Source organism: Charadrius vociferus, unplaced genomic scaffold (genome assembly GCF_000708025.1).
Source record: "Charadrius vociferus isolate BGI_N301 unplaced genomic scaffold, ASM70802v2 scaffold385, whole genome shotgun sequence".
In the NCBI taxonomy this organism is placed as follows: Eukaryota; Metazoa; Chordata; class Aves; order Charadriiformes; family Charadriidae; genus Charadrius; species Charadrius vociferus.
This window is the reverse complement of record NW_009648925.1, coordinates 1,881,236-1,895,907: the sequence shown is the minus strand read 5'-3', so window position 1 is coordinate 1,895,907 and position 14,672 is coordinate 1,881,236. Positions and strand designations below refer to the sequence as shown.

At 40.7% G+C, this 14,672-nt stretch overlaps 1 protein-coding gene across 1 annotated transcript; it reads left to right on the top strand.

The window, feature by feature from the left end:
• The first annotated feature begins 903 nt into the window (after nt 1–903).
• LOC104288452 (glycerol-3-phosphate dehydrogenase [NAD(+)], cytoplasmic-like) lies at nt 904–9,684 on the top strand. Its single transcript, XM_009887262.1, has 7 exons — nt 904–1,080; nt 2,983–3,123; nt 4,372–4,510; nt 6,148–6,260; nt 7,768–8,001; nt 8,152–8,258; nt 9,588–9,684. Exons 1-7 carry the CDS (start codon nt 973–975, stop codon nt 9,682–9,684), a joined length of 939 nt encoding a protein of 312 aa, XP_009885564.1. The 5' UTR covers nt 904–972.
• Nucleotides 9,685–14,672: the final 4,988 nt, after the last annotated feature.

Genomic DNA, 14,672 nt, shown 5'->3' with positions numbered 1-14,672 from the left:
TCAGTTGTGTCAGTAAAACAGCCAGTATTCAAAAGATTAAAGTAGCATTAAAATGAAAAGAAGGAACAGAGGAGTAAAAATAATCACCCCTCCTACCCGTATAATTTAAAGAGCATTAAGCAATACTTTCAATATTTTCTGCGGGGTTTTTAACTGTCTCTTGCAAAGAAAATAAGTGATTGTTTTGCAAGGCTGCAGTGGCGATGGGGAAATCGAATTATTGTCTAAACTGAGATTAAAAAATGCTCAGCACGACTGCATAAGAGTAAACTGTATGGTTAAAATATCCTCAGGCTGCAACTATTACAGATCCTGTTACAGTGATAATTACAGCAATATATAAAGAGAAACCATCAGGTTGAAGATTATTTTTTTTTCTTTTAAGAAAAGAACAATTTCTGAGGATTTTAGCTCTTACATAAAATCCGTAGTGCAACTGTTTGGTTATTGGTAGGAAAGTGGGATGCATCTATTTTAGATGAGATGCACAAAGACTGTCACAGCAAGTTCGTTCAGCGCCGCTTTGCCACCCGGATTATTTTATGTTTGTTGGTCTTCAGAAAAAAAGAATTATCCGAGGAGCAAGAGAGATTTTAATCCCAGATACTGTATTTTTAGTGCTGTTGATGGTACATCACATTCCCACTCTAGAGTCTTTGATGTTACTTTAGATCCCTTATTACAGTTATGTTTTCTCTGGTTCTACTTTCTGTATTTTTAAACTGAGGGGATTTTGATGAAGGATAGTGGATAAAGCTTTCTGATAAACATAGCAAGCACCTGAACAGCTTTATAGCACAGGCCTTTTATGAGTTATTATGTTTAAAGTAATTCGTGTTTCCAATTCACGACAAAACTACTTGTTTCCTATTAGTTATTTCATTATTTTTTTTTCTTAAAAGGGGATCAGCCATAGCAAGAATCATTGGCAAAAATGTCCAGAATTCCAACAGATTTGATCCTACTGTCAAGATGTGGGTATTTGAAGAGATCATAAATGGAAGAAAACTCTCGGAAATAATCAACCAGGAACATGAAAATGTTAAATATCTGCCTGGATACAAGATACCCAAAAATGTGGTAAGTTGAAAAAAAAACAAAAAGGTACCACTGAAATATTGTTATTTTTTTTATAAGGGAGGCAACATCTGGCAAAATTAAAATTAGGTTCACTGCTTCATTCTGGTTCGCCACCAAACTCAAATATTTTAAGTACGCTGAAATATAACTCACTTCTGTGACTTTTGCTTGTCTCATATGTCACACGCAACTTCAAACACCCAACTGTGCTGGGTGCTGGTAACGCGCCCTCCTCCTCCCCGGCAGAAATCAGTATAGCTCTAGAAGTGACAGGCAGAGATCTGTCTACACAGAGCTGAGATATTTCAAATCCACAGTATCTTCTGGTAAAAGAGGGAAAGCTGCTGCTCTCTCTTCTTCTAAAAAAGAAATCGACAGCACAGCTAACAGCTGTGGCTTACAAGAAGATGAATAATGAGCTATCAGCTCATGGGTGATTTCAGGGTAGCAACACACTGCTATAATTAATAATGCTGTATATAAGGCATGTAATTTTCATGAACATTTAAAATACCAGGTTATGCATCTCTACTTAAATTAATCAGCTTAGATAATTTATTGCTACTCAAGCAAGCAAGGTGAGGGGTTTTGGCTGTTCAGGGTTTTCCCAAATACCACTGTTTTGTGAATTAAAGAAAGTAGCGCTGCGTTTCTGGAAAAGTTGCAGTTGTAAAAGGAAGTCAAGATGTTGCATGTGGTGGGTCTCCTTGCTTGGAGAGTGGTTATATTTAGTGCTGCGATTGCATATTTGCACTCCCGTGGTTTGAACTTGGCACGCAGTTCTCCTGGGTTACAATTGACTCGTCACCGCTATTTTTACAACCCTCTAGCAGATCAACAGGCTTGTCGGCATCACTTGAGATCAGCCTCATCCTGTCTATGGCAAAGTCTGAGGCTTTACCAGCAGAAGTCAGCTGGTTGCAGTAAAGCCTGGAGGGACCCTCACTTCTTCATCTCCCACTGAGGAAAAAAAAACTCGAAAAACAACTAAATTTTTCCTTGCATTGCTTTGTGACATTTTGGAGAGACAGGAGCACTGTCTGTACAGCACTGCCAGCCTCTGCCCTCCTCCCGCTTTGCCGTTTTCCCAGAGAAACAGCCTTGCTGGCAGCAGTTCTGGTTCTCCCAGTGGGAATCCCACTTGCTCCAAGGCTGTGTGCTCCAAGGCTGCGTCCAAGGGCAACATTTGCTCTGATTGTAAGCTGTTTGTGATAGCAGGCTCAAATTCACCTGCCGTTGCCTCCGGAGCCTGGATTGAATTGTTGTTCTGAGTAACGCTAGCACTTGGAGGAAGGTACAGATTGCCAGTTATTAAGCACGTTGGGTAAATTTTTCTAACTATTGGTCAAGTCACTATATATTTAAAACAAACAACCCATCCCACCCCAAATACGATAATCTCTGCCTTTTGACATAGTTTATTCCGGAGTAGCTCTTAGTGAGTGGCCTATGGAAACTAAAGACTGCCAGAAGAGTCTCCGTCTCACCAGCCTGCTTCGTTCCCGTGCTCCCCAGTGCTACCATCCATTCCAGCAGAACCATACAGGGTTGCTCAGTGCCTTCAGGAACCACCTGAAGAAGCTGAACCAGCAAAGGGACTCCCCAGGACAGTGCAAGTTAGAAAGTATATCATCTTCTCCAGATTATCCACACAGGGCTGGGCTGGGAGGCAAGTTAAAAATAAAATTAAAAAAATAATCCAAACCTAAAAAAAGTTAGGCTGCTTTGGATATTTCAGAAGAGAGCTGCTGTTGCTCACATGAAGAGCTAGCAGCTATGCAACAGTGCCAGTTAAAATTAAGGACATTTGCAGTGCATCTGCAATGGCTCTGGCCCATCGGTACCTTGCAAGGTGTCAGGGTTCCTACCTGGGGCTCATCTCAGTTGTCACTCTTGTCCCAGGTGGCTGTACCAGACGCAGTCGAAGCAACAAGCGGGGCAGATATTTTAGTGTTTGTTCTGCCACATCAATTCGTCGGACGAATCTGCGAGCAGATCGCAGGCCAGATAAAACCTGGGACCTTCGGGATTTCCCTGATCAAGGTAAGTTGTCATCTCTGCAAGACTCGATCTGTATGGAGTAAATAACTGTCTTCAACTTAGGGGTGGGAGCTCCGGTCCTCAGCTGCGTGCTCTGCATAAACACAAGCTTTTCTTTCTGCCAGAGTTAAAATTTACCCAGCCTGTGCCAGCCCTGCTGCTGCTCACATGGCCACCGAGAGGAAAGGATGGGGCAACCCAGCTGGGCTAAGAGTAACCATCCTTGCCAGCCATCTTTAGCCAGGATCGGTTCCCACTTGGACCAGCAGGGAGGTGAAAATGGGCAGAGAGAGGGCTACATAAGCTGGCACTGCTGCCAGCAAAAAGTACTCATCAGGCTACAGCCTCAATTAACTCTTTACTGGAAAGAGCGCTGGGTTGAAGTGCCTCTTCCGAGTATATGCCAAAGCTGTTGTTGGCAGCATTAGAACGGCACAATAACACTAGTGATTTTGCAGAACTGAAGCGATTTCAATCTGGCACGAACTGAGGAATCTCTTTTTAAGGTAAGAGATACCAGATCGTTATAATTTTAGAAGGAATTAATATTTTAAGAGAATCTCAAACTAAAAGCCAGAGGCAAAGCATAGGGATATAGTCTACTGCTTCTTCTTTTGATTGCATTACAGGAAATATCCAATATAAAATTGTAATGAAAGGAATGTAATTCAAGTTTTCAGACTGCAATAACAGCTCTTCCCCCTTCCCTCCCTCCCCCCCTAGAAATTATTTCACAAGCAGCAGTGCATAGGGGAGAGGAAGGTGGGAGGGGAAGGAAATTCCTGCAAATTTACTTCTTTCTTTAGCTTAAAAAAAAAACTTAAACCCCAAGACAGTTCAGTATACTCCTTAATACCAATGAAGCGCTCAGATTAATACTTAGATCTTGCAAAAAAGCCACTGCTTGTAGGCTTAATTTAAAAATCTGGTTCTGTACTACAGGAATTTAACACAAAGGAAAAATACAGCATCGAAGACAGCCTCAGGACAGCAGCACTGGATATGAGGCCTCTTGCAGGGTTCCCTCGACTGGCGCTACCTTCTCCCTGAACTTGCCTTGAATTTGCAGTTATCAAAGCACAAACCCAGAGCATTTGTATTAATGGCTAATGCTAGTGAATATAAGACCCAAATCTTTCCAATTAAAACCAGAGAGCTGCAGGCAGTAGGACACCTTCTGCTTTACCGGTGCTCTACTGCTGTCATTTTCCTATTCTAATAACTTGGCTTTGACTATCATCTTTTATTCAGGGGATCGACGAGGGTCCTGAAGGCCTGAAGCTCATATCTGACCTCATTCGAGAGAGACTGAAGATAGAAATCAGCGTGCTTATGGGGGCCAACATAGCCAAAGAAGTGGCTGATGAGAAGTTCTGTGAAACCACCATTGGTAACTATTGCAAAGAGCAAATTAGAGCTGCCAGCTGTGGTTTAACGTCACCTGTGGCTGGGCAGCAGGATAACCTCCGGAGGAAGCAGGGGGATGCGACGGGTCCTGCGTGGTTCCCGAGTGGTGCGGTGCCCACTGAGCTCGTTCAGGGAGGCAGCGGGATTTCCAGGGAGTTTGGTGCCGGCAGGATCAGATCCAAACCGACAGCGGGTTTCAGTGCTGAGAGCTAATTTAATCCATTAAAAAATTACAGCTTAACCCTGTTTCCGTAGGAGTTGGCAAGAGCCACCTTTTGTGCCTGTACAGCTCCATGCTGAGTACATCGGCAGTTGATACACTGTACAGTCTAGATAGAGAAGTGTAATCAGAAGCTCTTATGTGCTCACGCTCCCTGAGGTATATTTCTCCATCTTCAAATTTCTTTCTTTGAAAAGAACCCAAAAAGCAAAACAAAACAAAAAAACCCAGTAACATTCTGTTCCTCCCTCCCATTCAGACTGCTTGCCAAGACACAGCCTCAGATCCTCCCAGAACCAGGTCTGACCTCAGCTGGAAAGTTCATCCAGTAGTTTTTAAAACCCATTGATTTTTATAGTCAGTCAAAATTAAAGTTACATCCTTCCATAGCTAAGGAAAGCAAAAAAAAAAAACAACAAACAACAAGACAACAGTTGTTGCAATACTGTTCCTTTGCCTTGCAAATGTCACAGTAATAGTGAAAACCATCCCAGCTGGCAGAGCAACTGGGCACAAATAGGACTAGATGCGATTAGGAGAGCTGAGCAATGTTCATTTTCTTGGGGGTAATTTAACTTCTGCTGGCCCAGTTTGAAGTCATGCTGTGATGATGACTGTGTGAAGAGCTTTGTCCCTCACTTTTGTCCTTGTGGAAAGCCAGATAGCCCAGAAAGAGCCACCTCAAAGAGGCTGGGTGTCCCCCAACGTCAATTATTGTGAAGGACGAGAAGCAAACTCTAAAGTTTCTCGTGAGATGGGGGCAGAAATCCCACAGCTACCATCATGCTATTGCCCAGGCTCTTTAATGCTCAAACACACGGAGTGCCCAGAACCCCTCCGGGAGCAACAGGTGGAAAATGCTACAGCTCCTCACTGCTGAGCTCTCCCTGAAGGAAACCAAATTGCCTCATAAAAATGAAGCAAAACTACATTCAACATTCAGCTTCATCATCTGTGGATCTTCCTGTAATCGGGAATTAATGGGGCATGAATCATTTGCACCCCATAATAATATTTAGCAATTATACCAGTTTGCGTTTTCAAAGCAGCAATTACACCATTGCGCTGTACAAAGCGATTTGTAAATATTATCTTTTGCAAGGTTTGTGGTTAGACAAGCTTTCTCAGGCACAAAGCTGCATTAGGTGCTACCCACTTTTAAGCTCTTCAAAGCATTATTAAGTGATGCTTGGTCAGTGCCTTGGGACTGGCATACATTTAACACTGGCTTCCAGCAGCTGCCGTGGCTGCTGTCACCCAAATCTCTTGTTTAGCAACACCCAGTTACCGGGACCACAAAACCTTCAGTGGTCGCTGGTCCCTTATTTCAGGTTTCAGTTAATTGTGTGTACGCCAAAACATTGCAAAAACTCTCTAACTTTCATTCTTTCTTCCCGCAGGGTGCAAAAATGAAAAACAAGGGGAAATCTTTAAAGAATTAATGCAGACCCCCAATTTCAGGATTACCGTGGTGCTTGACTCTGATACAGTGGAGATTTGTGGAGCCTTAAAAGTAAGTGTTTTCAAATCAAAATTTTTTTATTAGGGCCAAATTCTGCCCTCACCTGAGCCTTCTGTAAGCCAAAAAGTCTGAGTCCTGCCACTGTGTGAGTGAGCACAGACAAGACACGTAGTTCACATGCCAGTTTTCCCACCTGTAAAAAAGGAAAAAAATACTTAAAAATATAACTGCTGGCAAATCGTTTCAAAATAGCTGCATTTTTATCTTTATTTTACGGGAGGCACCTCTGCTTCTGAGGGCAGAATTTAGTCCGCTGTATTTTCTTGTCTGCATGTTGTGAGCACACAGAACAAAGACTCTTGCTACGTATTGTAGCTCCCACTAATAACTTATTTCCGTGGTTCAAGTAGTAACCTGCTAGAAAGTTTGCATCAGAAGTGATGCTCTGTGTTGGCAGCACGTCTGTGCGGCACTCCGCGATGCCCACATCGAGATGCCAGGCTGGATGAGAAACGATACCGAAATCACCAAGTCTCCAATGAGGGGGCACTTGAGTGAGATTCAGAGTATGCTTTTAAAAGTGCTGAAAGCGATTCCAGCTTGCAATCCTTTGTCACTTTTTTATACATTCAATTATTTGTACTTCAATAATTAACCTTTCCTTGGAGGAGGAGGGGATTACTGGCTAGGAAAGGATCGGTCCTGTTTAATTTTACATACAAAAGTAAAAGTTTCTTTACACACAAACCCAAATATCCCCACCTTTTGCTTGTGGTCCCAGACTGTAACTGGGGAGAGAGGTTGTTTCCGCTTTGTGGGAAATCTTTGTTCTTCTTGAAATCATTGCATTGGCATTGCCTTTGCCTAAGAAAAAATCCACACCGGGGCACATACGTGTCTGGAGCAAACACGACAGCAGTACTAGTGACATATTACTCAAATACAGCAAACTACACTTATTTAGGGACTTATTTAGGGGCTGGGGATTGGGAGATGTGCAGCACAATGGTGAGGAGTTGTGAAGATGTTTAGGATCCCGAGAGATTTCTTTAGAGCTGTAGAAAAGGACAATTCTCCTGACCGGTTTGGCAGGACAAACCAAAATTTGATCTCCTGTAGCATCTGTACATGGAACCCATGCCTGTTTGAATTAGAGACCCACAGAGAAAACCTAGAAAGGCGTGACTCCATGTGGGATATTTTCAGTAGTTAAAACAGAAAGGTCAATATTGGAAATAGCAGAAAAACAAACCCCTAATTGCATACACACTACGTGATTGCAATATTACTGTGTTAAACAACCTGCTTTGATTTTTGCCCATGGCAATAACAGTGGATACTTTATAAAAACCTTCTAGAAGTCCAGCTACTTTCGTTCAGCAGTAACTAGCTGTCCACCTTCTTCACAAGATAAACTCGTGGCATTTGGAAACTGAACCTTGTTCTGGTGAAGACAGATTTGTGGGATTTTCATAAAGCGCAGCGCACGCTGATGAACCGCACGTCTTCCCTGACCGTTTCCTTTCCCCCTCTGTATTTCACACTAAACTGTTTTTAGAACATCGTAGCAGTGGGAGCTGGGTTCTGCGACGGACTGGATTTCGGTGATAATACAAAGGCAGCAGTTATACGTTTGGGCCTTATGGAAATGGTGGCCTTTGCCAAGATGTTCTGCAGGGGACCGGTATCAATAGCCACTTTCCTGGAAAGCTGCGGCGTCGCTGACCTAATCACTACCTGCTACGGGGGACGCAACAGAAAAGTAGCAGAAGCCTTTGCTCGCACAGGAAAAGTAAGGAGGATTTTGAAATATTTTACACTAACGCGTGAAGAAATCCTTCTGTGTTTTACAAAGGCATCGTTAGCTGTTTACCTTCTTGATAACTGCTGGTATAGCAGCAGTATCCCCGCTGATCCAAGTAATCAGTCTCCTCTCTTCTAGTCCATTGAGGAACTGGAAAATGAGATGCTGAACGGACAAAAGCTGCAAGGTCCTCAGACCTCAGCTGAAGTCTACAAGATTCTGAAACAGAAAAATATGCTCGATAAGTAAGTGCTTTTATTTTAAGAAAAGGGAATCAACAACAAACGATGAGTGATTCATACCTCCTTGTGTTTAATTATCTTGTTCATTTCTGTAACGACTGCTTTCTGCATCTTGGGCCACCCTTAGAGCTCAGCTTAGCCTGACCTCTCATTGCCATGGTTGGTAGAATGGGATGAAGGCTAAACAGCATCAGAAAAAACAAACCACAGTAATAATCGGAAGGAGCTACCCAGACATCCCTGTCCCCCTGAACAAGCCTGAAGGCTATACACGGAGTCAGCTTGCAAACATGATCTCTGTCAAAGAGTTTCTTGTTCTCAGTATGTCACCGTTACAGCTTTGCTCTCAGTGGAAACATTAACTAGGTTATCTCAGTATAAAATTCAGGAATATACTCCAAATCAAAAAATGTTATACGCGTTGAATAAGTCATAGGCGCTGATATCAATGCTTTAGAGTGACAAATAATACTGAGATTAAAAGTACTTCTAGTTGTTTGGGGTAACGTAAGATTATTTATAATTTGAAACCTTTGTCTCAGCTTACACAATAAAAGAGCTAAAGTGCCCTCCATCCCATTCCCTCTCACACATTAGCAGCACTCAGAGGTCAAACACTGCTAAATGAATACTTAAAACAAATCCTATTAGCATTATAGCAGATACAGAAGATTCAAGTGGCATTATCTTTCAAAAATGAGAGAGAGAAAAGAAAAGCTCATTTTGACAGGATGTGAAATTTAAATCAAAACTTGATCTAATAAGTATCCCTATAATTGCACTTAGTTACATGCTAAGCTCCAAGTCATTCAGCGGACTCATTTTTTACCACATAATGACTAAGACAGCTTGCAAAAGGAAAAGAGCCCTTTAAGCCAGGAAGAGAAAATCATTAGACATTTTCATTCTTTTTAGTCTTTTAGGTAACGAATACAAATAATGTATGCATTTTGCACACAGGAGGAAAAAGGTGACACGCAATTGAAGATTTTTGCAGTAAATGAAAACATTGGATAGGAATTTTAGCTCCAAAACAGCTCTCCTCTGCTGTCACCCTCTAAAATTGGCCCTAGCTCCTCTTAATTGCCCTAATTTCTTTCATACTGCTTTGTCTCTATACTGTTTTTTTCATACTGGAAGACTATACAGTCTTCCACAGTAAAAGTACCTCCAAGTTAAAATTATATTGTAAATAGAAAGAGAAGTTTTCCACTTTTCTTTTAACATAACATTTTAAAAAAAGAAAGTTTTGGTTTTTTTTCCAGTATAAACGGAACAGAAACGTTTATATAAACTTTAAAAACAATTTTCATTGCTACGCGCTTCTTTTAGGTTTCCATTATTTACAACCATCTACAAGATCTGCTACGAGGGCCGATCGATCCAAGATTTCATCGCGTGCCTGCAGAACCACCCGGAGCACATTTAGAGATCCGCTCTCCTCACCTGGGCACGTTCTCATCTTTCCAGGACTTCTGTCCACTCCGCAGCAAATAAAGTAGAGCGACAGGTTGTGTGACAACGCTTGCTGTAAAGGCAACAGAGAATGTATTTCAGTATCCTCATTCTGGGGGTAAAAATCTGCCTTTCATTTCAACATTATACCCAAGGAACAGGAAACGAATGTACAATTTAACGGTATTTGATTTGAGTTCGTAACGTGGGCATTTGCCTAGAACTACTTTTACGTTGATTGAAAACAGTTCCCCTCATAATTCCATACTAAGCGCTCAATCCCGCTCATGTGAACCTCAACATTTTGCCTACTAATATTACTTACAGAACAGCACAAGATGCAGAAAAAACGAATAACTCGCCCAAACAGAAAATTTCTAGTAAAAAACCCCAAATTGACGGCATTAGGATGCAGTCTCATGGGCAAATGTTGGATTTCTGTAATTCCCCTCAAACACAAGTAACATTTTGTATTTTGTGACATTTAGCCCTTCCTTGATTTCGTTCCCCAGTGTATGCCTCTTTGGAAAAACAGGTACTGTTACTGTGCTCAGACACACATGAATGTTCAGCAGATGTATAAATAAAACTTTTTAAGGGGTGGGGGGAATGAGAAAGAAGGGGTTGGATTTTTTTTTGTTTGTTTGAAATTCAAGACACTAGGAAGCCTCAGGAGTAGTCTGACCTTAGTTACATTTACCGTACCCCATTGAAATACAGAAAAAAAGAAGAAGTGGAATAACCAACTGCATTTATGCTAGCATCAGGACTTCTCAGCAAGTCGTAGTCATTAATTGGTACTAGCTGAGAGGCTGACAAGGAGGAAAGGAGGACTCAGCTTTTAGCTTGTGCAACGCTGTTATTTTGAGGACGTAACAGTGAAAAAACCCTCTGTGATACTTGACTTTTTGTACATGCATGGAAATGACCGCTGTAGACGCACAGAAACCCTGTAAAAATGCATTTGAAACCGGGCTGTATTTTAACTCCATTGGGAATCTCCACTGGACTGACAGCCCGTGCAACTCCCGCATCTTTCCACGTTGCAGACTAATGCCCTGACCCCGCTGTAGCTTAAGCAACGCACCTTACACTCCAGAACAGACATATCTCTATCTACTTCTGAATTTTAAACACAAACTATATACCAGGGTTTTTTTTTTATTTTGCTACCAATAGCATTAATTTTAGAAACATAAGAGTTTTTAAAACGTTGTAGCTGTACTTGGGTAATTTTACATACCTGATATTTTTCAGATGTTTTTCATCTACGAAATGAACAGTGGCACATTTTATAAGCTTTTTGAAAGACTCCTATTTTGAGACAAGGCAACCAAAAAGGAAGAGTAACCTACTTTTGCTTTGCTTTATCTGATTTTCCAAAATAGCAGAGGGGAAGGCAAGTGGTTTTTTTAATCTACGTATTTGCTGACATATTGCTTAGGGATAAAAAAAAAACAAAACACCAACCACTAGATTATAAAATCATCTCCACTCTGCATTTTGGAGGAATGTTATTATGTCTTTCACATTTATCAGAGTAATATATATATATGTATAAAAAAAAAATGTATTACTTGTAATTATATTGTAAGAATCTCAGTCTCCCAGCTGGCAAAGGTAGCTCGGGTACCAGAAAGCGTGGCTGCAGCATCCCTGATCCCTGCTGAATAGCAGTGATGGTGTTTTTTCCCGCTCCGAGTCCGGTCACAGCCAGTGGCTCGGGGCTCCGCCGGGCAATGCCAACGTTCCTTCTCCTGAAACGGGAATCGCCTGGCCAAATCCTTTACACAAAACAGGGAAATACGATCTTCCATTTCAAGTGGAAAAAGACTTCAATCTTCCATAATTTTTAAGTATCAAATACACAAGGATGGGATAGAGGATTCAGGACCTCCTTACTTCAGCGGCAGGCTGAACTTCTGATAAGTCATGTATCAGCTAATAATAGTATAAAACACTTTACATTCAAGGTGTATAAATAACAGTTTAATAAAGTGATCGATATGCAGACTTGATGTAATTTCATTTTTCAAAATTCTCCCCGAATAAATTACTGTTGTTATGGTGGTCCTTTATTGCGCTTATTCGTCCGGTTAGTAATTGTCAGCTCAAAGGAAAGGACATGACGACTCAATTTTCAATGGACATTTTATTGATGAACAATTTTTTCTTCTTTTGTATGACATACTTTTTTTTTTTTACACAGTAAAATAAGGATATTTTTACTCCATAAATAACAAAAATTTGGACATTTTATTGATGAACAATTTTTTTTTCTTTTGTATGACATACTTTTTTTTACACAGTAAAATAAGGAAATTTTTACTCCATAAATAACAAAAATGAGCCCTTATATCTCAATCCAGTCAAAATCTATGTAAAATAGTTTGTTCTGTATTCACATTTTGTACCAAAATAGGAAACACATGTTCAAGATCAGCCAGTTCTCTCAAAACAGTTGCTTTATCTCCAAGGTAAACTTCACATTAAAAAGGCAACATTTGCACTTCGGAAGTCTGGTAGCATCAGATCCCATTACTTAACGTACAAATAGACGCAAGTCCTGAAGAGCGATACATTCAGCCGAGCGAAAGCCGGTTGTTCCGTCTCGCAGGGGAAAGACCTTGACCTGCTCAGTGGGCGGAAAGTCACTGGTAGGAAATGCGGGGACGAAAGGACGTACCGCCTCCCTCTCTACTGAAATATATTCAAGCAGAAAGATTTGCAGGACAGGAAGATTTAAAAACAACCGCAAGGGATTGTGGATATGTCTGCTCTTAAGTGACATCAGTCTTCCTAATTTATTTGTGCTTGGCCGAAAGAATGAGCTGCATTGCACCGACAGTCAATTAATGGGGTCAGAATTCTCTTTCGGTAATTAACCTATATCCAAGGCTGTGACAGTCACCCAAGACCTCAACTCGTTTCAAGAGGAATAAATTCCCTCCTTTTCGGTGTAATTTTACTTGCTGCATACTCCAGCCAAAAAGCTATCCTTCCTCCTTGGAATTGTTTGAAACGCTAGAAAAATGTGTTCCTAAAGTATGACTTGCCTCGACTTCGAACTGAAATGCTGTCAATTTGAACTACTGGGGTAAAAAGAGCACGCAAATCTAATTCACTTCCATAAGCAAACAATATATACTGAAAATGTTTCTGCTACAGACAAGTGAACTCATTGCTGTCTTAGAACTATTTCCAGGGCTCCTGCTGCCCTACCTACTCCAGTGAAAACAACGGTTTCTTTGGGCTACGTTTCAAAGTTTTCACATGTAATAGATGCCACAGGATGGACTTGCCACAACATGGTCAGGACACCTAAAGTAGGTGCCTGCAAACTTTGTATTTATTTCGACTTTTATGAGGGAAACTACACTTAAGGCTACGCAACTGACTGGTTTAAGCTACAGTTTCAGCTGTGTTCTACACTCAAAAATGGCTTGTGCTTCCTACTGTATTTATTTTGCTCTTAAAAACCTGAGACATGTTTTTACTCAATGCATGTTAAGATTTGGAAGTTCACAGCAGTCTAGAAGACTCACAGACAAACAGAACTGAGGTAGTCAGCTTTACTCAAATATTCTTTTTGACAGTCACCAATTCATTCTCACTTTTAAGTTGAACTTGACACATTACTTGGCGGTTCCAACGCGGCTACAGCTGCGAACGCACTGATGGCATAGAACACGTTGGATTTTGCTGGCTAAAGTACCTTCTCCTCCCCCCCGACTGCCCAAAGCCACTTCCAGTTCTGCAGTTCACAGCCAGTTGAAGGGCTGCACGTCAAAGAAATTACGACTGAAATCTCAGATTATTAAGGCAGTAATAGTTTTACTTCATTGGATTCACTGATGCAGGTACTGGTGAATCTGACCACAAAAGCTCCGACAGGCAGATAGATTTTTCCCTGTAGATACAATGCACTACAGCCTCTTTCTTTAATTAATGCATACAATTCAGAAGTAGGTAAGCATTGACTTTTTAAGCCATCTTTCAGTTAATTCTCAGGAGGAGAGAATAAAAGAAGGAAAGCCCTCGTGACAAACAACTGTGTAGAGAATAAAAATATTCAATTAAATATGACAAATTTCACACTTACACAGACAGGAGACCAGCATATCAAATACCAAGCACAATAAATTAACACCAGTAAAAAAGTTTTAACAGTTATAAAGTTAACCAGAAAGTTCAGACAGTGCAAATATTTCACAGTAAGAAAAAATAACCAATAATTTCTTTTCAAGTATCAAAAGCATTGTTGTCGAGTGATACCATTTAAACCGTATTATTGCACAACAGACAAAAAATACAATATTGACCTCTGGGACCTAAGATGCCTTCTCAAACCTTTACGTTTTCAAGGAATCAATTTACACCAACTGTTGATTGTGCATATATTAAAATAATCGGTGTTTGCTTATTAATCTGAATGTTTCTTAATTTGAATTTCTACACATTTAAAGCATTTGATTCCTAATTTGTATTGCTTCTCAGAAACACCTATTTAAGGCTAGTCTAGGCCTTGTATAAGTCAAAGCAAAATTAACCTGCAGTTAAGAAGGGGAACTAGCCCAGTGCAAGGTACTCTCTCAACTGTGATGCCTTCAGACAGTTTCAGGTTGCAGCTTACTCGCCTCAGCAGTGTCGTAAGAGTTTCTTTAAATTAAATAAAAAAAAAAAAAAAAAGGAAAAAGAGTCCAGTAGGCACAAAGATTTTCTTACAATTACAATGGAAGTCCTGTTATTAAACAAGTTTAATTTTAGCTAAAGAAATTTTACTCCCTACCCCTTTCATCCCCCTCCCTCTCATTTTAGAAAGGGATCTACTCACTGACAATTCTAACATAAATACACATTTAAGAAGCAGAGTAAAGCAGAGTAACATCACTTTTCTCCCTATATTTGCATTTTTTAGTGCACTGAGCATGTCTGCTCCCTCAAGTTTAATACTTTTCCAAG